This window comes from Dendrobates tinctorius, unplaced genomic scaffold (assembly GCF_039654945.1).
Source record: "Dendrobates tinctorius isolate UK_male_01 unplaced genomic scaffold, ASM3965494v1 ptg000155l, whole genome shotgun sequence".
NCBI classification, from domain to species: domain Eukaryota; kingdom Metazoa; phylum Chordata; class Amphibia; order Anura; family Dendrobatidae; genus Dendrobates; species Dendrobates tinctorius.
In genome coordinates, this window is record NW_027361822.1 from 17,676,461 (window position 1) to 17,701,742 (window position 25,282).

General features: G+C 43.1%; 1 protein-coding gene and 1 pseudogene across 1 annotated transcript in view; both read right to left on the minus strand.

Moving 5' to 3' along the window:
* Positions 1–1,388: 1,388 nt before the first annotated feature.
* LOC141051037 (uncharacterized) overlaps positions 1,389–25,282 on the minus strand; it is a 44,353-nt gene continuing 20,459 nt past the window's right edge. Inside the window, exon 7 of the mRNA XM_073547840.1 lies at positions 1,389–4,679. Within this exon, the coding sequence (XP_073403941.1) occupies positions 3,064–4,679 (1,616 nt within the window). The 3' untranslated portion in view covers positions 1,389–3,063. The remainder of the gene's footprint in view (positions 4,680–25,282) is intronic.
* LOC141051158 (Na(+)/H(+) exchange regulatory cofactor NHE-RF2 pseudogene) lies at positions 16,469–17,625 on the minus strand (annotated as a pseudogene).

Genomic DNA, 25,282 nt, shown 5'->3' on the forward strand with positions numbered 1-25,282 from the left:
TGGGGGAGCAGGAGCGGCTGATGAATACAATTGACAATTAAATCAGCGAATATTGCAAATTCGGCGATGAGGAGACGAACCGAACATTGAAATATTCGCTCATCTTTATTTATAACATTGAGCCGTAAAAATAAAAAAGTCACATTTTTCACACAAAAAAGTTGAGGAGTATGAGGAGGGAAAAAATATTTTGGGAGTACGGCAGGACTCAAACGGAAGGAGCGCCATTTGACTTTTTGAATGCAAAATTTGCTGGAATCATTAGCGGTTGCTATGTCACATTTGGAGAGCCCCTGATGTGCGTAAATAGTGGAAACCCCCACAAGTGACCCCATTTTAGAAACTATACCTCTCAGGGAACTTATCCAGATGGATGATGAGCACCTCGATCCCCCAGGTGCTTCACAGAAATCTATTATGTTGAGCCGTAAAAATTAAAAAAAACAAAACAAATTTTGTCCACAAAAATGGACTTTTAGCCCCAATTTTTTTTATTTTCACAAAGCTATCAGGAGAAAATGCATCAAATAATTTCTTGTGCAATTTCTCCTGAGTACGCTGATACTCAAAATGTGGCGGAAAACTACTGTTTTGGTGGACGGCAGGACTCGGAAGGGAAGGAGTGCCATTTGACGTTTTGAAAGCAAAATTTGCTGGAATCATTAGCGGATGCCATGTCTAGTTTGGAAAGTCCCTGATGTGCCAAAAGAGTGGAAACCCTCCCACAACCTACCCATTTTTTTTTTGCATACAAGAAGATCACTGACGTCTGAATTAGAATTGAGAAGTAAACAGAGATTCAATTTTTTGCCAATATTTGTGAGAAGATATCCAGCTTGCATGGGCCAATATTTCTGCATTTCAATTTTTTGTGACAAAAAATTGCTGCACATAGAAAGGCCAGAGGATGTCCAATGTACTAATAGATGTGCGTCTCTAATAAAGTGTCCAATCAGTTTATAGGTTCTTTATTTCCATTGTTTGCTTTTTGATAACAGATGTTTATTGGTAATTGATTACATTTATTAGTCATCATTTAGTGCTTTAAATTGTTGTCCATTTTTCTTGTATGACAACATTGACTGTAGCTCATAAAATTTGCCAAATAAATTATTTTAAAAAGTGTCTACCTGTCCGTGTGATTTCGCTGAGTAAAAAAAAAACATGTAAGAACATTTTTCCCACATTCTGAAAATGAAAATGACTTCTCCTCTGTATGACTTCTGCAATGTGTACAGTGCCTTGTGAAAGTATTCGGCTCCCTGGAACTTTTCAACCTTTTCCCACATATCATGCTTCAAACATAGAGATACCAAATGTAAATTTTTGGTGAAGAATCAACAACACATGGAACACAATTGTGAAGTTGAATGAAATTTATTGGTTATTTTAAATTTTTGTGGAAAGTCAAAAACTGAAAAGTGAGGCGTGCAATATTATTCGGCCCCTTTACTTTCAGTGCAGCAAACTCACTCCAGAAGTTCATTGTGGATCCCTGAATGATCCAATGTTGTTCTAAATGACTAATGATGATAAATATAATCCACCTGTGTGTAATCACGTCTCCGTATAAATGCACCTGCTCTGTGATCGTCTTAGGGTTCTGTTTGAAGCACAGAGAGCATCACGAAGACCAAAGAACACAACAGGCAGGTCCGTGATACTGTTGTGAAGTTTAAATCCGGATTTGGATACAAAATGATTTCTAAAACTTTAGACATCCAAAGGAGCACTGTGGATATTGAAATGAAAGGAGTATCATACCACTGCAAATCTACCAAGACCCAGCCATCCCTCTAAACTTTCATCTCAAACAAGGAGAAGACTGATCAGAGATGCAGGCAAGAGGCCCATGATCACTCTGGATAAGCTGCAGAGACCTACAGCTGAGGTGGGACAGTCTGTCCATAGGACAACAATCAGTCGTACACTGCACAAATCTGGCCTTTATGGAAGAGTGTCAAGAAGAAAGCCATTTCTCAAAGATATCCATAAAAGTGTAATTAAAAGTTTGCAACAAGCCACCTGGCAGACACACCAAACATGTGGAAGAAGGTGCTCTGCTCAGATGAAACAAAAATAGAACTTTTTGGCAACAATGCCAAACGATATGTTTGGCGAAAAGGCAACACAGCTCATCCCCTTGAACACACCATCCCCACTGTCAAACATGGTGGTGGCAGAATCATGGTTTGGTCCTGCTTTTCTTCAACAGGGACAGGGAAGATGGTTAAAATTGGTGGGAAGATGGGTGGAGCCAAATACAGGACCAATCTTTAAGAAAACCTGTTGGAATCTGCCAAAGACCTGAGACTGGGACGGAGATTTGTCTTCCAACAAGACAATGATCCCAAACATAAAAGCAAAATCTACAATGGAATGGTTCACAAATAAACATATCCAGATGATAGAATGGCCAAGTCAAAGTCCAGACCTGAATCCAATCGAGAATCTGTGGAAAGAGCTGAAAACTGCTGTTCACAAACGATCTTCCGCAAACCTCACTGAGCTCAAGCTGTTTGCCAAGGAAGAATGGGCAAGAATTTCAGTCTCTGAATGTACAAAACTGATAGAGACATACCCCAAGTGACTTGCAGCTGTAATCGCAGCAAAAGGTGGCGCAACAAAATATTAAGTTAAAGAGGCCAAATAATATTGCACACCCCACTTTTAGTTTTTGACTTACCACAAAAATTTAAAATAACCAATACATTTTGTTCAACTTCACAATGGTGTCCAACTTGTTGACTCTTCACCAAAAATTTACATTTGGTATCTTTATGTTTGTAGCATGATATGTGAGAAAAGGTTGAAAAGTTCCAGTGGGCCAAATACTTTCGCAAGGCGCGGTAACTAGATCTGATGTTTTTGTAAAACATTTCCCATATTCCAATCAGAAAAATGGCTACTCCCCTGTGTGATTTCTCAGATGTCTAGTAGGAGTTTTTTCTGTTGAAAAGATTTTCCACATACTGACCATGAGAATGGTTTGTCCCCTGTGTGAATTGTCTTATGTTTAGCAAAATCAGATTTTGAACACCAGCATGTCCCATTTTCTAAACATTAAAATGGCTTCTCCCCTGTGTGAATTTTCAGATGTCTAGCAAGATTTGTTTTCTGATTAAAACATTTGCCACATTCTGAACATATAAATGGTTTCTCCCCTGTGTGACATCTGTAATGCCTAACAAGAAGTGATTTATCTCTAAAGCATTTCCCACATTCTAAGCATGAAAACGGCTTCTCCCCAATGTGACATCTGTGATGTTTAAGAAGTTGCGTTTTCTCTGTGAAACATTTCCCACATTCTAAACATGAAAATGGCTTCTCTCCTGTGTGATATATTTGATGTTTAACAAGATCTGATTTCTCTGTAAAACATTTCCCACATTCTGTACATGAAAATGGCTTCTCTTTGTGAATTCTCTGGTGTCGAAGAAATTGTGATTTTTGTGCAAAACATTTCCCACAATCTGTACATGAAAATGGCTTCTCCCCTGTGTGAATTTTCTGATGCCGAACAAAAGTTGATTTGTCCCAAAAACTTTTTTCACATTCTGAGCATGAAAATGGCTTCTCACCTGTGTGACATCTGTGATGTTTAAGAAGTTGTGATTTCTCTGTAAAACATTTCCCACATTCTGAACATGAAAATGGCTTCTCCCCTGTATGAATTCTCTCATGTTTAATAAGATCACATTTCATTATACAACATTTCCCACATTCTGAGCATGAAAATGGCTCCTCCCCTGTGTGAATTTTCTGATGCTTAGCAAGAGATAATTTCTTTGAAAAACTTTTTTCACATTCTGAACATGAAAATGGCTTCTCCCCTGTGTGAATTTTTTTATGCCGAGCAAGAGATGATTTGTCAGAAAAACTTTTTTTACACTCTGAGCATGAAAATGGCTTCTCTCCTGTGTGAATTCTCTGATGTTTAGTAAGATCAGATTTCGATATACAACATTTCCCACATTCTGAGCATGAAAATGGCTTCTCCCCTGTGTGAATTCTCTGATGTTTAGTAAAATCAGATTTCGATATACAACATTTCCCACATTCTGAGCATGAAAATATATTCTCCCCTGTGTGAATTTTCTGATGCTGAGCAATAGATGATTTGTTTGAAAAAGTTTTTTCACATTCAGAGCATGAAAATGGCTTCTCCCCTGTGTGAATATTCAGATGTCTAGCAAGATTGTTCTTTCGATTAAAACATTTCCCACATTCTGAGCATGAAAATGGCTTCTCCCCTGTGTGAATTCTCTGATGTTTAGTAAGATCAGATTTCGATATACAACATTTCCCACATTCTGAGCATGAAAATGGCTTCTCCCCTGTGTGAATTCTCTGATGTTTAGTAAGATCAGATTTCGATATACAACATTTCCCACATTCTGAGCATGAAAATGGCTTTTCTCCTGTGTGAATTCTCTGATGTTTAGTAAGATCAGATTTTGATATACAACATTTCCCACATTCTGAACATGAAAATGGCTTCTTTCTTGTATGTGTTCTTGGATGTTCACCATCCCTTTTGTTATATTTCTTTTTCTTAAGAAGTAGAGGTATGTCTGGTGTAATGGGATGCTCTTCAAAAGTATCAGGTGTGATACTAGGATCATTTGCATTAAAATATGAAAATATCTTGTATTTCTCTGAGATCATGGTCCAGTTATCTGCCAAAAAAGATAATTGTATATTTTTCAATAGACATTGAATCATTGCTAAAAATTGATCTTAGGTTGTTCCTGAACTGCTTCCTGCCTCATCCAATGGATAGACATCCAGCTGCCTCACTTCTCTACACAACCTAGATTATGTTTTAACTTTCTTAAACTGTTTATTTGCTAGTCAGTGACTAATTCCTGTTTCCTAGGGAGTCCCTGCATGCCTGTCTACCAGATATTCCTTAGATCCACTGTCTGTTTTGGCCATCATCGACTTTCCACAGTTTGCACAACCTTGCTGGTAAGCATGATCATGACAGAACAACTGACCAATACCATTGAAGGAGTTTTTGGCTTTCAAATAAAATATGTCAATCGCTGCATTTGGCTTTAAAAAAATATCTGTGGTGGACTCGCCTTCCTGGAGTCCACTGGTGAGGCTCTGACACTGCTCCCGATGTCTGGCATTGGCCGCAGCAGACATTGACAGCGTGGCAACTAGACAGCTTACTGATTGGTTGCTGTGCTGTTGACATGATGTAAGTCTGGCAGGCTAATCCTTGGGATCAGTGGCGAAGACATACTACAATATGCCAGACATACCACACTCCTCAGCATTGAAATTGTAGCACCCAGAAGGAAAAGTTGTGGAATTATGGAAATCACAGGATGAAAAAGCATGGTAGTAATTTAGAAATGATGAAAAATGGAAACAAAATTTTCAAAACATCTCTATCTTTTCTGTATTGTGTATGAGTGGCTTGTGTAAAAATGCGCTTACATGCTATGGTTGATATCAATGAGGTTATTAATGGTTGTACAAGGAATGTTCTGCTGCACTGAATGCACATGGGCAAGAAAATCCTCAAGATCTGCCAGTGCAATTGCCAACCAATGATGTCTCAGATGTGTTAAATGGCAGAGAAGTCAGGAGACGCTGCAGAACATGAGAGCACGTTTAGGCCTCTTTCACACTTCAGTTTTTTGCATCAGTTATAATCCGCCAAAAAGGCGGACAAGCGGATCCGTTCTCAACTGATGTGAACGGATGGCACAGGATCCGTTTTCAGACGGATCCTGAAAATGAAGAAATTTAAAGGAATCGCTGGCCGGGAAGGAGAGAGAGAGAGAGAGAGAGAGAGAGAGAGATTTTTTTTTTTTTTTTTGTCCGGCACCCAGAAAGAAATTCGGGTTAAATCAGTGTTTGCAGGATCCGCCAGAGAAAAAAAACGTTACAAGCTCCGTTTTGAAATTTTTGAGGATGGTGACGGACAGCAACTTTTGGCGGATCCTCACAAAAAACGGATGCAACGGACAGCAATCCGTCACAATCCGCCATTAATGCAAGTCAATGGGAAAAAAACGGATCCTCAAAAAAATTTTGAGGATCCGTTTTTTTTCAAAACCTGGCGGATTGTGACTGATTGTAAAAAACGGAAGTGTGAAAGAGGCCTTAGACCACGCAGGCAGCTCACAGTACCACAAGCAATATGGAGCCTGGGGATGTTTGTGTAGGAAAACATCTCCTGAGATACTTTGGAGAATTGGCCATACCACTGCAACGCCGAGTTATTAGTGTACCTGGAATAAATATTATAGAGGTTTGGTTACCTTATATCAAGGGTCCTCAACCACCGGTCCAGGACCGGGTCATTGTTTTTTTGCCAGTCCATGGTGCTACCACAGACCAACACTAAACACTGACAGTGTGCTCTGCGGCAGCTCAGAGCACACTGCAGATGTCTGCCCTGGTTGTTCTTGATCACCATGCAACCATGCAACGTTCATTATCTGAACACGGCTACGCACATGTGGCTGCAGTCGGGAAAGCTCTGACACTGTTGTGTGTCAGCACTGTCTGTGGGCAGAGAGCATGCACTCTGCTCTCCCACCCATGACCCTTGTAACGCTGCAGCCGCGGCCTGACTGGGAGTGAAGAAAGGAAGGTGAGTATCTTTTTGTTTATATATATATATATATATATATATATCAGTACTTTGTGGGCCCATCATACTATACATGGGGGATTATATGTGTGGGGCCACCATACGATACAGCTCTGGCAAAAATTAAGAGACCACTGCACAGTTTTATAAAAATCAGCTTCCCTACATGTCTGACAGCCATTCCATTCCAGTGCCAGTTGAAGTCCAACCAGAGTACACCTCATTCTAATTAACCCCTTACTTACCGATGATGTACTATTACGTCATCGGTAAGTATCCCCCGCTTTGAGGTGGGCTCTGGCGGTAAGCCCACCTCAAAGCCACGACATGTCAGCTGTTATAAACAGCTGACATGTGCCCGCAATAGGCACGAGCGGAATCGCGATCTGCCTGCACCTATTAACTAGTTAAATCCCGCTGTCGAACGCTGACAGCGGGCATTTAAATAGCACTTCTGGCGCCCGGCCGGAAATGAGCGCATCGCCTAACCCGTCATGTGATCGGGGGTTGACGACGCGTTGCCTTGACAACCAGAGGTATCATAGAGACCTCAATGGTTGTTGCAGGCACATTGCTATGAGCACCACCCGGTGTGGTCAGTGCTCATAGCAATGCAGTAAATCTGCTACATATGGGCGATCTGCTCATCGCCCATATATAGCAGAGCCGATCAAGTATAGCATGCTTCTAGCCTCCTATGGAGGATATTGAAACATGCCAAAAGTAAAAAAAAAAAAAAAAAAGTGTTTAACCCCTTCACTACCAAGGGTGGTTTGCACGTTAACTACCGGGCCAATTTTTACAATTCTGACCACTGTCCCTTTATGAGGTCATAACTCTGAAACGCTTCCGTGGATCCCGGTGATTCTGACACTGTTTTCTCGTGACATATTGTACTTCATGTTAGTGGTAAAATTTCATTCATATAACTTGCGTTTATTTATGAGAAAAACGGAAATTTGGCAAAAATTTTGAAAATTCCGCAATTTTCCAACTTTGAATTTTTATGCCCTTAAATCACAGAGATATGGCACACAAAAAAGTTAATAAGTAACATTTGCCACATGTTTACTTTACATCAGCACAATTTTGGAACCAAAATTTTTATTTGTTAGTAAGATATAAGGGTTAAAAGTTGACCAGCGATCTCTCATTTTTGTAACACCATTTTATTTTTACGGACCACATCACATTTGAAGCCACTTTGAGGGGTCTATATGATAGAAAATACCCAAAAGTGACACCATTCTAAAAACTGCACCCCTTAAGGTGCTTAAAACCACATTCAAGGAGTTTATTAACCCTTCAGGTGCGTCACAGGAATTTTTTGAATATTTAAAAAAAAATTAACATTTAACTTTTTTTTTACAAAAAAAATTACTTCAGGTTCAATTTTTTTTATTTTACCAAGTGTAACAGGAGAAATTGGACTGCAAAAATTATTGTGCAATTTGTCCTGAGCACGCTGATACCTGATATGTGGAGGGGAACCACTGTTTCGGCGCATGGCAGAGCTCAGAAGGGAAGGAGCGCCGTTTGACTTTTTCAATGCAAAATTGGCTGGAATTCTGATCGAACGCCATGTCGCGTTTGGAGAGCCCCTGATGTACCTAAACAGTGGAAACCCCCCACAAGTGACCCCATTTTTGAAACTAGACCCCCTAAGGAACTTATCTAGATATGTGGTGAGCTAAGCCTAAAGAGAGAAAGGGGAAAGCTAAACTGCCCCGGAGTAGAACCCCAAAGGAATAGATAGCCCCCGAACATATATTGCCGGTGAGACAAGATGAGGCACAAAACACAGGCAGAAAATAGAGTAAGCAAATGATGGGGCCCAAACTGTCTAGATAGAGCAGGACAGGAAATGATACTGTCTGCAATCACGCAAAAAACCCTTAGAAAAATTCCAACACGTCTGATATGCAAAAATACTGAGGCCACACGACCTCTCCCCCACTAGATCAGAACTCTGGTGTGAACTGGACGCAAAACAAAGATACTGATATAACGGGATTAAAAATACTGAAAAGACTGACATAAGCTGTGACAAATGAACCAGAGTCCAGCACAGGTCCCAGCAGGGAACAAGGCTGAATTCACACCAGCAAAACAGAAGTCAGAGAAAAGCAAAAATGGATCAAATGCAAAAAGATTCAGACAAATAACTTATCTGAAAGATGCAGGACAATGCAGGAGGCAAGCAGACTTCCAAAATGCTCAGGAAGAAAACCAAATCACCGGCAACAACTGAGGGAAGGTTGCTCACTTAAATCTCTCCAGTCTGTAACACCTGACCTCCAATCATCGTCCTCAGGTGATTGACTTCTGTCAGCCAGACCAGCTCCATTACCAGCAGCAACCACCAGAGGGAGCCCAAACTCTGAAGCCAGATCAAAAGTGTTCAAAACAGTACCCCCCCTTGAGGATGGGGTCTTGAACCCTCACCCAAGCCACCAGGCCGATCAGGATGGGCCCGGTGAAAGGCGCAAACCAATCTCTCGGCATGAATGTCATAAGCAAACACCCAAGAATTATCCTCCTGACCATAACCTTTCCACTTGACCAAGTACTGGAGTCTCCATCTAGCCAGACGAGAATCCAATACCTTCTCTACTTCATACTCCAGATTACCCTTAACCAATACAGGATCAGGGGGCAAAGCCATGGGAACTACTGGCTCCACAAACCTTTTCAATAAAGATTTATTTGTGAAAGACGTTGTGAAACTTAACGTTCCTGGAAGAGCCAAACAGAAAGAAACGGGGTTAAGGATTTCCAAAATCTTATAAGGTCCAATGAACCTTGGCTTATATTTTGGAGACGCAACTTTCATAGGAATATTTTTTGAGGACAATCAAACCATGTCACCCACTTTAAACGGGACAAACAGTCCTATGCCGCTTGGCAAACCGTTGGGCCTTCTCCTGAGAGTGAGGTAACTTATCCACTACTTGATCCTAAATCTGCTGCATTCTCTCTAGCACAGAATCAACACCTGGGCAGGCCGAAGGCTCCACCTGCCCTGAAGAAAACCGAGGATGAAATCTGAAGTTGCAGAAAAAAGGAGACAAAGTGGCAGAACTAGCCCTATTATTTAGAGCAAATTCAGCCAAGGGCAAAAAAGAGACCCAGTCATCTTGATCAGCAGACACAAAACATCTCAAATAGGTTAAGATCTCCACAATCTGGAAACAAACTGAACTCCTCTGTCAGACACAATGTTCTCCGGAATACTGTGCAACGAAACACCTGCTGTAAAAACAAGCACACCAACTCAGAAGAGGATGGCAACTTCGGCAGTGGTACAAGATGGATCATCTTGGAGAATCTATCACAGATCACCCAGATAACAGTCATTCTCTGAGAGACAGGGAGGTCGGAAATAAAATCCATTGAGATATGGGTCCATGGCCTCCTGGGCACCGGCAGTGGCATCAACAATCCACTAGAACGAGAACAGGGTTTGGACCAAGAACAAGTCCCACAGGACTGCACAAAATTCCTGACATCACGAGATAGAGCAGGCCACCAAAAAGACCGACTCACCAAATTTCAGGTACCAAAAATACCAGGATGACCAGCCAACGTGGAGCAATAAATTTCAGACATTACTCTTCTCCTCCACTGGTCGGGGACATACAATTTCCCCATAGGTTATCGTTCAGATTTGTCCTCCTAAAATTCCTCCAGGGCAAGTCTCAAATTGGGTGAAATAGCGGAAAGAACCACACCCTCATTTAGAATGGTAGTAGGCAAAGAAACTCCTAGAGAGTTCATCCGCCTTAATATTCTTAGTGCCCGGAAGAAAGGAGACCACAAAATTAAAACGCGTGAAAAACAAGGCCTACCTAGCCTGTCTAGGATTCAATCGCTTGGCTGATTCGAGATAGATCAAGTTCTTGTGGTCGGTGAGGACCACAACTTGATGTCTGGCCCCCTCCAACCAATGTCTCCACTCTTCAAGCACCCACTTCATAGCCAACAATTCCCGATTCCCCACGTCATAATTACGCTCAGATGGAGAAAATTTTCGAGAAAAGAAGGTACACGGATTCATCTTAGAGGTTACCGAATCTCTTTGAGACAAAACGGCTCCTGCACCAATCTCAGAAGCATCTATCTCCACCTGAAATTGGAGAGAAACATCAGGTTGCCGTAGAACAGGAGCAGAAGTAAATCTCCGCTTAAGCTCCTGAAACGCCGAGACTGCCTCTGGAGACCAATTCACCACATCAGCCCCTTTTTGGTCAAATCCGTCAGTGGTTTAACCATACCAGAAAAATTACTTATGAATTTAACATAAAAATTAGCAAAACCCAAAAATTTCTGGAGCGCCTTCAAGAAAGTGGGCTGAACCCAATCATAAATGGCCTGGACCTTGACCGGGTCCATTTCAATAGCAGACGGGGACAAAATGAATCCCAAAAACGAAATTTTTTGTACACCAAAGAGACATTTCGATTCCTTAACATAGAGCATTTTCTCTCAAAATCCGGAATTCAATCCGAACATGTTCCACAAATAAACAAACAAAAACTTGTCCACAAAATCCCGGAAAATATCGTTCATGAAAGATTGGAAGACGGAAGGGGCATTAGTGAGCCCAAAAGGCATCATTGGTACTCCATTGGTACTCAAAATGCCCCTCAGGAGTATTAAACGCAAACGCCGGCTTCCATTTATCACCGTGCTTGATGTGACTAATATTATACGCCCCCCAAGGTCAAGCTTGGTAAACCAACTAGTACCTTATACTCTGGAGAATAAATCGTAAATCAGGGGTAATGGTCACTGATATTTAACAGTGATTTTATTAAGAGAACGATAGTCAATACATGGCCTCAATGAGCCATCTTTCTTGGCCACAAAGAAAAAGCCGGCACCTAAAGGTCTAATATGACCCTTCTCCAATGACTCTTTGATATAAGATCGCATAGCATCATGTTCAGGTACAGATAAATTGAACAGCCGACCCTTGGGAAATTTACATCCGGGCACTAACTGGATTGTGCAATCATAACTCCTATGAGGAGGCAAGGACATGGACTTACTCTCACTAAACACATCAGATAAATCAGCCATAGAGTCAGGGACCTCATGAGACTGGGGAGAGGTAGAGAAAACAGGAGTGTCACTAAGAACACATTGACAACCCCAACTAACCACAGACATAAATTTCCAATCCAGAACAGGATTATGGGTCTGCAACCAAGGAAAACCCAGTACAATAATGTCATGTAAATTATGCAGCACCAAAATTCACAATTCTCTTGGTGGTCCGGGGCTACCCGCATTATCACCTGGGTCCAAAACTGGGGTTTATTCTCTGCCAAAGGGGTAACATCAATACCCCACAAGGGAATAGGCATCCGCAGGGGTACCATGGGAAAACCACAACGTTTGGCAAAGTCAAAATCCACCAGGTTCAGGGCTGCTCCAGAATCGACAAAAGCCTTAGCAGAAAATGAAGACAAGGAACAGATCAAGGAAACCGACACAAGGAATTTAGGCTGTACATTGCCCAAAACAAATGAGTGAGCAAAACGTTTTTCCCGCTTAGGGCAGACTTAAATAGTATGAGAGGCGTCCCCACAAAAGAAGCACAACTTATTACGGCTTCTAAATTCTTGACGCTGAGCCCTAGAAAAAACCCTATCAGACTGCATGGGCTCAGAAGTTTGTTCAAAAGGCAAAACCGCCTCTCGTATAGTTTTACGTTCACGTTAAGCATCTGTCAATTTGAATGGCTAGTGACAGAGTCGTTGAGACCAGAGGGGACCGGAAATCCCACCATAACATCTTTTACGGTCTCTGCCAGACCTTTCCTAAAAAGAGTCGCTAGGGCATCATCGTTCCATTTAGTAAGGACCGCCCACTTTCAGAATTTCTGACAATATAACTCTGCTTTCTGACACTGGTTCAATGCCAATAAGGTTTTCTCAGCTTGATCAATAACATTAGGTTCATCATACAACAACCCCAAAGCCTGAAAAAACGCATCCACATTAGCCAGAATAGGATCCCCAGGTGTCAGGGAAAAAGCCCAGTTCTGAGGGTCGCCGCGCAACAGGGAGATGACAATTCTAACCCACTGCACCGAGTTCCCTGAGGAATTAGGTTTCAAGGCAAAAAAGAGTTTACAATTATTCTTAAAGTTCAAAAATTTAGACCGATCCCCAGAAAATAAATCAGGAATAGGGATTTTAGGTTCTACAGCAGACAACTGAGCGAGATTCTCCGAACTTCAGCAGCAAGCTGCTCAACATGATCAGACAAATGCTTAGTATCCATTAAAGAAAAAATCCTCCTATGGCCCCCAGAGAAAAAAATATATAAAAAATTCTGACACCCCCCCTTTTTTTTTTTTTTTTTTTTACTATTCTTTTCTTCTTTAGAGTACCCTAGAATCTACAGTTAGGCCGGTGATTCTGTTATGATTAGGTAACCGAGGAGGATAGCAGGGGAATAGGCTAGGCAACCAGATAACCAGAGAGGTTGGTAACTTAGCGGATTGCAGACCCCTAAACTGACAACACAACTAGAATTAGCCGTGGGACGTACCTACGATGCCCTAGACGCCTCGGCACAGCCAAAGAATATTTTTAAGAATAGATGTGTGGTTTGGAGTGGGTGTCTTATGCTCTTAAGAACCTTTTTTAACCCCTTCATGATATTGTCATTTTCCATTTTTTGAGATTGTTTTTTGTCCCTTTCTTCCTAGAGCCATATATTATTTTTCCTGTCTATATAACCATTTGGACGAGTTGTAGTTTTGAATGAAACAATTGTTTTTAATATATCATACTAGAAAACAGGCAAAAAATTCCACATGTGGAAAAATTGCAAAAAAAAAAACTGCAATTCCACAATTCTGTTTTGTGTTTTTTAATTACCAAGTTCACTAAATGCTAAAACTGATCTGGCAATATGATTACCTAGGTCAATATTAGTACGCAGATACCAAAAATGTAGGGAATCTTTTATATTTAACCCCTTTACCCCCCGAGGGTGGTTTGAATGTTAATGACCTGGCCAATTTTTACAATTCTGACCAATGTCCCTTTGTGAGGTAATAACTCTGGAACGCTTCAATGGAATCTGACATATTGTACTCCATGATAGTGGTAAAATTTCTTTGATATGACTTGCGTTTATTTGTGAAAAAAAATGGAAATTTGGTGAAAATTTTGAAAACTTCGCAACTTTCCAATTTTGAATTTTCATGCCCTTAAATCACAGAGACATGTTACACAAAATACTTAATAAATAACATTTCCCACAAGTCTACTTTACATGATTTTGGAACCAAATTTTTTTTTGTTAGGACATTATAAGGGTAAAAAATAAAACAGCAATTTATTTTTAGGGACCACATCACATTTGAAGTCACTTTGAGGGGTCTATATGATAGAAAAAAATGAAAAGTGACACCATTCTAAAAACTGCACTCCTCAAGGTGCTCAAAACCACATTCAAGACGTTTATTAACCCTTCAGGTGCTTCACAGGAATTTTTGGAATGTTTAACAAAATGAACATTTAACTTTTTTCACAAAAAAATTATTTCAGATGCAAATTTTTTTTATTTTACCAAGGGTAACAGGAGAAATTGGTCCCCAAAAGTTGTTGTGCAATTTGTCCTGAGTACACTGATACCCCATACATGGGGGTAAACCACTATTTAGGCGCATGGCAGAGCTTGGAAGGGAAGGAGCGCCTTTTGACTTTTCAATGGAAAATTGACTAGAATTGAGATCTGAGGCCATGTCGCGTTTGTAGAGTCTCTGATGTGCCTAAACAGTGAAACCCCACACAAGTAACACCATTTTGGAAACTAGACCCCAAAGGAACTTATCTAGATGCGTGGTGAGCACTTTGAACCCCCAAGTGCTTCACAGAAGCTTATAACGTAGAGCCGTAAAAATAATCATATTTTATCCACAAAAATGATCTTTTCGCCCTCAATTTTTTATTTTACCAAGGGTAACAGGAGAATTTGGACCACAAAAGTTAGTGTAATTTGTCCCGAGTACGCTGATACCCCATATGTGGAGTAAACCACTGTTTGGGTGCATGGCAGAGCTCGGAAGGGAAGGACCACCGTTTTTCTTTTTCAATGCAAAATTGGCTGGAATTAAGATCGGACACCGTGTTGGGTTTGGAGAGTCCCTGATGTGCCTAAACCGTGGAAACCCCCCACAAGTGACACCATTTTGGAAACTAAACCCCCAAGGAACTTATATAGATGTGTGGTGAGCACATTGAACCCAAAGTGCTTCACAGAAGTTTAAAACGTAGAGCCGTGAAAGTAAAAAATCATTTTTTTCCACAAAAATATTTTCGCCCCCAATTTTTTATTTTACCAAGGGTAACATGAGAAATTGGAATCCAAAAGTTATTGTGCAATTTGTCTTGAGTACCCTGATACCCCATATGTAGGGGAATACTAAAGAATAAATTACATTTTTACCAATAAAATGATGTTTTAGCCCCAAGTTTTTAATTTTTCTAAGGGCTAATTTTTTTACAACAAACTGAGGTTCATTTTCTATTGAGTGTGCCAATACCCTACATGTAATCGGGAAATAATTGTCAGGCACAGTGCAAAGCTCAGAAGGCAAGGAGCCCCAGATTTTACTTTTATGGTTTGCAGGTGCAATAACCCACTAGGAGAGCCCATGAGGTGCCAGAACCACAGAACCCCTCATAAGTGACCCTATTTTATGAACTACACCTCTCAATGAATTCATCTAGGGGTGCAGTGATCATATTGAAAACATGAGTGTGTCACAGAATTTTATATCATTGGGCAGTGGAGACAAAATAACTACATTTTTACCACCAAAATGTTTTACCCAAGTATTTTACATTTTCACACAAGAAGTGAGTAAAAATGACAACAAAATTTGTCCCACAATTTTTACTGAACTTGACAATACCCCATATGTGGCTGTACAGTACTACTTAGCCATACGGAGAGACTCAGAAGGAACGGAGCGCTATTTGCCTATTCAAGTGAATGGGACTGTGCATATGTCAGTGTGATTCAATGGACCGTGTGTCTATGGGGAAAACACACTGACGTCCATTTTTTAATGTCAGCATGGGCCAGAAAACGTCCAGCACACATGCATAAGCATAACACACATGGATGTCATCCATGTGACACTCATCGGCGCCGGGGAAGAAGCGTTACTGCAAGCCCTGTTCCCCGATGCCGGGTGCTGAACACGGCTCTCGTTATTCTCCCCTGCTCCGCCGGCGATCGGCGCGAGCAGGTGAGAATGTGCTGAACACGGCTCTCATTCTCCCCTGCTCTGCTGGCGATCGGCGTGAGCAGGGGAGAATGATGAGCGTTACATTTAAGTGATAAAAGAGACAGCAGGCGGCGTCTGATGGGACTATTACTTTCATCAGTCTACCCCTGGAGTGACTGATGGGGGTATTCATCAGCCGTCGCCAGCCCTATAAATAAATAAATATATATAAAAAAAAAACAAAAATCTGTGTGGGTTCCCCTTTATTTTCTATAACCAGCTAAAAAATAATACCCCTAAAATATAACTTTTAGTATTAAGGTAAAATTACCCATAAACTAGGTGGGGTGAACTCTCCCTTTCTCACCCTGCTTTACCACAGAGGTTGGCACCCTAAGTTCGACATGGCACCCCCACTCAACATCGGCTCTCCCTTATGACCCTAAAGGGAGGAACTAACAGAAAAAACCCATCACCAACACCAATAATATTAAAGTGCTAATGTGCAATAAAGTGCAATGCAAAAATCTGCATCAGTGTGTTCTTTCTCAAAGGAGGTAACAATACTTTTCAGGGAAAACTTCCTCTTTATACTGTCAGTTTGTTAAATTATAGCAGACCTTGGCAGCAGGAGAGCCAGGGTCTACGGAGCAGATGAACTGTCTGGTCTGCGATTTCTCGCTGTGAAGGTTGAATCCGTAGCCATTGGGCCCCTTCTTCAGATGACATAGCCGCAGACATCTATCCTTTATTTGTCCGTTCATATCCTGTTTGCTGTTCTCTGTGCTGTGATTATTTTGCAGCTGGTCCTCCAGGCTTGTGTCCTCCTTGGTCTTCCATCTCTCGCCAATATTGTTGCCCACAGGCGGGGAGGACGGGGCGCTGGAGTTGGGTTGGGATTCGGGGGAGATGAGCGGGATTGTGAAAGACGCCGGTACTCATTGGCTTCTCTGTCTATGACCAGCAACCGCGTCTCATTTTCTATGGCTTTAATACGTTGTACCACCTGGTGAGGCGTCTCCCTCTCCACGTTGTCCCCGTTCACTTCCAGCACCTAGTAGCCTGCTCTCAAACAGGCCAGCTGTGCCGGGGAGCCAGGCTCTACCTTGCGGATGTACTGTCCGGTCTTGTTCTTCTGTCCGTGCAGGTGGAAGCCATATCCCTGCTCGCCCATGTGTATGTGGTACAGTCACGGCTTCAGGCAATCCTGGGCCATGGTGACTGGCAGCAGAGGGTGGTCGGGCATTGGCGGCGGTGATTGGGGCCGGCATTTTTACTTGTTTTTAATCTTGGAGGTATATGGTATTTAATGAAATATAATTGCTTTTGTACTCTTAGGTGTGCACCTTTTTCTGTATTGCTTTTTTCTTTTAATAGTATTGAAAAGGTTAACAATCCCTCAGGAGGAGGAGAATGGAAAGGAATCCTTCTAAGACAGGAGATAAAATGAGCAATAGACTGTGGTGTAGTGACCACTGTGACTGCTAGGGGGCGCTGTGTGGATGTCCCAAGAGAGAGGATGAGTGGCAGAATCCTGAAGGACCGTTATGTATCTCAAGGTGGGTGGCCTTGAGATGGAGACTTATGTGTGTGTGTTGATCAGCAATGATATTGCTGAGGTGTTGTTTTAATGTGTCAGGGAGAAGTCTCCAGGTAACTGGGGAGACGGGCGGACCCAGTTACCTACAAACCCACCTAGGGGGTGTGTTTGAGAATGTTGTGATAAAAGTGTGTGAATAGAATCAAGGACCTGTGATGAGGTCATAGCCATGTAACCCGGTGGGCGTGACTACGGACCATATAAGGTGGCCAGGGTAGGTCACATGTGGTGAATGCTGGGACCTGGTTGGTCCAGTGTGGAAGGTCCCGTTGAGATGGGGCTTCCTGGCTAACAGCCTGTGAAGTGGCTGAAAGTAATGGCGACGTGTGCCTGTTAGTTCCCTGGAGGGAATGAACGTGTGCAGCATGGTGAAGCAGCATGAGGAAACCCTAACAGGGTGAGATAACATGGGGTTAGGAAGCCTGCGCATTGACCAGTGCATAACTTATAAGACTACAGGATAACAGAGGGAACCTCTGTAATGGACGCTATGCTGATTATATGCTGTTTTCTGTTGCTGTGATGGTTTTTGATGCTGAATAAACCGAAGGGACTATGATTGTTTTCTGGAATACCCGTGCCGGATCTGGTTTTGTGGCAGCTAAGCGAGTATCCCCTACTTGAATGACAGCACTACCTCACAAGACCTGGAGACTCGAAGAGACGGATCTCATGTAAATCTGTCAACATCTTATATACAGTATATTTTTCTCTTTTTATTATTACTAGCTGAAGAGCCCGGTGTTGCCCGGGCATAGTAACTAAGTGTGGTTAGTTATAACAAATTATAATGACTATATTGCACATAAAAACATTTCACATCATATATTCAACATTACAGTTTTGCAACACAAATTAACTAAATGATTACCCAAGTATTGATAGTATTTTATTTATTTTCAACTCATTCAAGAGCCTTTTGATAAACAACATTTTTGGTTTTTCCTTCCAGTGCAAAGATGAACAGATTTTTGGCAGTTCCAACTCTTCAACAGGCCACATAAAATTGACTATGAGAAAAGCATGGAGATTGCAAATCGATCCCTACTACTTTCAAGGACTGTCCCTGAGCATTGTCAATGGACATTGCAAATGGTAGTCAAAATGGAAACTGGAGGAGTTTAAAATCAAAAGGCAAATCATATGGAATGTGAACAATTCTTGGAATGAAAATGTCCTCTCCTTTGGCACATTCTGTCAAAATGGTTGCTGCAATTACATGTGTAAACAGGTTCTTAATCAAGAGTTTTGTTCCATTACACAGCTTTGGTGGATCTATATTTCTCAACAGCAGAATAGGTGCTCCAGGTTTTAGAAAGAGTTTATGCGGAGGAAGTCCTTGTGGTTCCAAGGAGTTGAGGAACTCTACTGGATAGAATAATGCTTGATCAGGGTCTGTTACTGTGTCCACTGACTTGTAGGTCGTGCACATACCTGGAAGATGACTTAAAATTTGAATATAGATCTTGTTGACACTATAATTTTTCGGAGGGAGAATAACTCTTTCACACAGCCAGTCAGACTTTCTGAAGTTGCATTGAATATTTGGGAAAATCTTTTCTTTTAGCTCCTCAATTGATGTAACGATGTAGCAAAAGTTTCTTGGAAACATGATCTGCCCAGTGGAGTTTACTGGTGCCTTGCCATCTCCAATAGTCAACAGCTGGCTTGAGAACAGGCCAGCAAAAATATCAGCTGTCATGTGGACCCTCATGTTTGTGTTCAGCAACATTTTCTTCACTTGTCTTCAAAGGAATGATGCTTTTAGGCAGGCATTGAGTTCATCTGCAGGGGCTGATCTTTTTAAAACGGGAAGTGTTTGTCAAATGTCACCTGCCAAAACAACCACTACACCTCCCATGATAGAATTGTTTCTATGCAAGTATTGCAGCAGTCTGTTCACTGCTCCCAGAGCCCTCTCGTGTGACATTGTGCATTCATGCCAAATCATTGCACTGCACTTTTGAAGCAGTTTGGCTTGTCCTGATCCTTTGGCAATGTTGCATACTGGGTTGTCCCTGTGAAACAGGTTAAGTGGTAGCTTAAATGTCGAATGTGCCGTCCCACCACCAGATAAAAGTGTAGCTGGAATTCCAGAAGATGCCACTGCAAGTGCAATCATTTGCTGTTGCCGAAATTTTGCTAGTAGCAAGTTGAATAAAAATGTCTTTCCTGTTCCACCTGGAGCACCTAGGAAGACAATCACACTTTTGTTGGTTGCAGTGAAACTTAAATTTTGGTTGTAGGCGTTTCTTTGGTCTTGTCCAACAGTGGCTCATTGTGAGAGACAAATGCTGTGAGTTCATCAATGTTGTAATTTGTTTCTCTGAAAATCTCCCTGCACATATTGTTAGCTTCCTGACTTCTTGCTGGAGTAGGCAAGCCATGTAGGTGTAATGTTTTTACAGACATTTCCATGCAGTGGTCCTCAAAGAGAATTAAGGTTTTGTTGAAACTGTATTCAATGACGATAAGTTGCTGAGGATTTTCCTTTTTAACATGCATGAGGATGTCCTCATGAGATCAGTTTTGAACTTTATCCAAATGTCAAGGGCATTTGAACGACTGCCGATACGACTTTTAATGGCGGCAGTTAAGGGGCCTTATTCCTCCTGCTCCTCCTTTATATGCAGCACTCTCATTTCCCCTCAATCCACTATTTTCCCCTCACTCGTGCATAGCAACTTCCTGTAATGAGCACAGCGGTGTAATGCATGAGGCTCCTCTCTGAACAACTCCATTCTAGACAAGACGGAGCTAGATGTGGCCTGTGCCTGCCACACACTGATACTCTGAAGGCGGCTGCGCTGATTGTAGCTCGCAGCACCTGGGACATCGCAGCCGCAGAGTTTTGCAGGGTGGCTTTCGAGGTGAATGTGTCTCTGCCCGTGTGCTCTAACAACGTGGGCCGTGTTGATGGGGCTTTGCGTGTGGAGTGAGTGTGGCTAGGCAGAGTGGGCGAGGCTTTCTTCCCTGTGTCGAGCGCTGTCCTGTTCTGGGTGTTGTGGTGCCGGACTCGGCGCCTGCGCAGTCCTCGTTTCCGCCGCCATGTTCTTGAAGACACACTGCAGTGTGTCTTCAAGAAAATGGCTGCGGTAAGCGTGGACTGCGCAGGCGCCGATTCATGTCTGGAGTGGGCGTGTTGTGGTGCTGGCTCCAGACTGCGCAGGCGCATCACGCTTGCGCAGTCTATAAAGGCTTCAGACAGAGTGATGCTCCCCTGGATTATATTATATATATATAGTGATGCAGTGACCCCTGTGGCAGCTAGGGGGTGCTGTATGGGCTGCCCGGGACATGCATGCAGGCATCCCCTTGGTTATGATGGGAAAATGGTGAGCGGCAGGATTATAAATGGCCGATATGTATCACAGGGGTGGGTGCCATGTGATGGAAGCTGGGATCTGTATTAAATCAGCAGAGATATACTGCTGAGGATTTGTTGATGTGTATCAGGGAAGCTTCCAGGTGACGTGGTGAGATGGGTGGGACCAGTCACCTACACAAACCCACCCAGGGGCGTGTGTCTGAACGCCCAACGTAAAGCCTGTGTGTGTGGCTGTATGTGTGAAATAGGACCTGTAGTGAGGTCATGACCATGTGATCCATACCTCACGTATGGGTGTGGTTATGTACCATATATTGTGCCTGAGGTCTGGTCACATGAGAGTGTACCTGAATGGTTCAGGGTGCAAGGTCCTGGGGGGGTCAGTGTTGGGAGAAGGATCGGATCCCTGGAGCACGTGCTGTGACATTGGACCTGGTGAGGCGTGAGTGTTGGACGGTCTCCGGAGGGGACGGACGTCCTGAATAGCACCCGCTGAGGCCCTGAACCTGGTGGCCGGTGTGTTGGGAGACCCTGGGAGGAGGGTTGGATCCCTGAATAGCACCCGGTGAGGCCTGTGTGTTGGACGGTTCCAAAGTGTGGACGGACGTCCTGAATAGCACACAGAAAGGCCACATGTGTTTGCAGAGTCAGTGACGGCACTGCATTGGGGGAGCTACTGTCTGTCTGTGGATCTGGACTGTCAGGTGGCCTGGTGAGCAAGGCGTTGTCCGGGATGGTGATCCCAGTTTGGCAGCTTCCCTGAGACGACTACCAAAGAGTCGGCATCTGGAGCAGTAGCTCCTGCGAGGTAACCCCTGACATGGGGATATAACTGTTGGTGCCCGTGATGTTCTATGAACACTAATGAACTGTTCGGCGTGCGGTCACCCACGGTAACTGGACAAAGAGGTCCAGTGTGTTTAGGGACAGCGTGTTAAAGCCGTGTACCAAGGATTGTGATGGTCTATGTGTAAGCATGTGACGTGTAACATGTTCCTCCGTGGTTTATGAAGGCATAATAAACTGCACTAGACTGTTTAACCCCTTTACCCCCAAGGGTGGTTTGCACATTCATGACCGGGCCAATTTTTACAATTCTGACCACTATCCCTTTATGAGGCAATAACTCTGAAACGCTTCTTTTAATTTTTATGTCCTTAAATCACAGAGATATTGCACACCAAAAACTTAATAAGTAACATTTCCCACATGTTTACTTTACATCAGCACAATTTTGGAACCAAAATGTTTTTTTGTTAGGAAGTTAAGGGTTAAAAGTTGACCAGCAATTTCTCATTTTTTTACGGACCACATCACATTTGAAGTCACTTTGAGGGGTCTATATGATAGAAAATACCCAAAAGTGACACCATTCTAAAGACTGCACCCCTCAAGGTGCTCAAAACCACATTCAAGAAGTTTATTAACCCTTCAGGTGCTTCACAGGAATTTTTTGAAAGCTTAAAAAAAAAATATGAACGTTTAACTTCTCACAAAAAAATTACTTCAGGTCCAATTTTTTTTTTTTATTTTACCAAGGGTAACAAGAGAAATTGGACTGCAAAAGTTATTGTGCAATTTGTCCCGAGTACGCCGATACCTGATATGTGGGGGGGGAACCACTGTTTCGGCGCATGGCAGAGCTCAGAAGGGAAGGCGCGCCGTTTGACTTTTTCAATGGCTGGAATTCAGATCGGACGCCATGTCACGTTTGGAGAGCCCCTGATGTGCCTAAACAGTGGAAACCCGGGGCGTGGCCTAGCGCACGATGTGAGAGGACGTGCAGAGGAGCTCTCCTGCCACAATCTCCCTGATTATAGCTATTTGCAGCGCCGCCGAACGCTGAAATTCCCCCACGGAGTGTGCAGAAACCTGGGGAGTAACAGGGAGTAGAGTGCGGTCGGGTGGAGAAGAGCCCCGCAGCAGGATGACGCGCAGGAGACAGAAGGAGCTGGCAGCGTCTGGAAATGCTCAGGCCCAAGATGGCGCCGAGGCTGCAGAGGAGGCGGCAAGGGCGAGCGCGGCATATCAGAGGAAGATGGAGGTAATCGCTCGGCTGGAACGCTTTGCAAGGTCAGAGGAGGCTGCTAATGAGCGGTCAGAGGCTGAAGGGGAGAGACCTGACCCAGAACATGTCCCTGGGACACAGCAGGAAGGAGGGGGCCAGCCACAGAGTGGTGGGGAGGAATGGAGATCCCCTGAGGTGGCTGCATGTACTGGCCAGCTTGAGCAGCCGGACACACTGGATGTAGCAGAGCCAACGCTCAAGGACATATTCTCTGTGGTAATGTACAACAAATCTGCCCTTGCAGCTCTGAATGGTCGTGTGGATGATTTAAAGGGGGAGATGGCTGCGATTAACGCTGCAGTGCGCAAAGTTGAACAGAGAGTGGAGGTGGTGGAAGAACGTGTGGGAAGTGCGGAGGACCAGGTTAATGAACTGTTGAAAAGGGAAAAGAAGTATATGCAACGTATAGCTGAGCTGGAATTTAAAACTGATGATTTGGAGAACCGCTCCCGCAGGAGTAACTTGAGGATTGTGGGGGTGCCAGAAAAAGCAGAGGGCAATAATCCCACTGAGTACATTGAGTCATGGTTGAAGAATACTGTGGGAGGGGACAGCCTTACCAAAATGTTTTCTGTTGAAAGAGCGCATCAGGTGCACACCAGACCCCTGCCCCCAGGATCAGCTCCAAGAGTCATTTTGGCTAAAGTTTTGAATTATAGAGACACTCTGCTGAGGAAAGCCAGGACCCATGCGGAACTTACCATAGATGGCAATCGCATCTCCATTTACCCAGATTATTCTGCAGCAGTCCAGAAGCTCCGGATGACGTTTGGAGAAGTTAAAAGAAGACTACGAGACATAGATGTGCGCTACTCGATGATCTACCCAGCTAAACTGAGAGTCGCAGCTTTGGACCGGGTGCACTTTTTTCAGAACCCAGAGGAGGCGACACTCTGGCTTGACTCTAATATACAAAATATCAGAGCGGGACGGACCCGTTGAAGCATACTCTGAGTGATGTTGAAACAGTGACTAACTGTGATTTAGTTTGAAATTACTAAGTTAATGGTCATCTTTGAGATGAAGCAATGCCATGTTGGTTTAAGAAGGTTGTGTTCGGCGGCGCAACGCTTATTGCAGTTGGATTAATGTGGACGGGAGGGTAGTTGGAATACAGAGCTTGTATTGTTAGGCTGTTAAAACGCCCTACTGGTTCTCAAATAGAGAGGGAGAGAGAATTCTTAGCAGCTTAAAGGCTGTGGGAGACAACTAATTTTTTGGGAGGGGAGTTTATTCCAGTTGGGAAGTTGAGAAAGGGGGTAGAGGTGGGGAGGTGGGGGGGGGGAGGATCGAGATTCTACCTATAACATGTCTAATGTTTGGGATTGCAACATATTATGGGGGATAGAATTAAGATTCTAAGCTGGAACGTTAGGGGTCTCGCTAACGCTTCAAAACGGGTTGCAATTTTACAATATCTGCTGAAGCTGAGGCCCTCAGTGATTTGCCTCCAAGAGACACACCTGGTAGAGGATAAAGTCGCAATGCTACAAAAAAGATGGGTGAGGAAGGCTTATCACTCGACGTATTCGGCCTATGCAAGGGGAGTGTCGGTGTTAATCCACAATTCTACTCCATACGAAGAAGTGGAGGCTATAATAGATAGGGACGGGCAATACGTGTTTATTGTATGCAGAATTTTGAATAGATTATTATGTATTGTGTCCTTGTATATCCCTCCACCATTCTCTAGAAAAAAGATACAGGAAATTCTGGACTTATCTGGGAAATGGATGGGAGTCCCGCTGCTTGTAATCGGTGATGTAAATAATATTGCAAATGATCATTGGGATAAAGGTAAACATACAGGGGGTGGGAAGGGGGGGGAAGGTGACACCTTTTGGAAACTACATGAGGGAGATTGGTTGGATAGATTTGTGGAGAGTTCGGAATATGGAGAAATATACTTATTCATGTTATTCGGCGACATACGGATCTTTATCTCGTATTGATGTGGCTTTAGGAAATGAGGGAATGGATGACTTGGTACAGGAAGTGGAATATCTGCCCAGGGTCCTATCGGATCATTGTCCACTGGAGGTGTCTCTACAATTGGGAGGGCAAGGGAGGTTGGCAGGAATGGGATGGAAAATTCACCCCTTTTGGTTACGGTTGCTGGATATGGGAAAGGTGGGAGAAGAATTGGGAGAATTTTTTAGGATAAATGAAGGCAGTGCTGAGGGCCATATAGTCTGGGATACTATGAAGGCCTTTTTGAGAGGGATTTTATTCAGAGAAGTATCTCGATATAAGACTAAGTCTCAAAATCAAGACAAAGCAGTGATGGAGGAACTAAGGGCAGCGGAGGAGGCATTGGGTGCGCAGTGTAATACAGATACGCAGACCCGCATGAAAGTGGCCCAATTGGAAGTTAATAAACTTCATATCCGTAAGGCGGAGAGACGGCGGGCGTT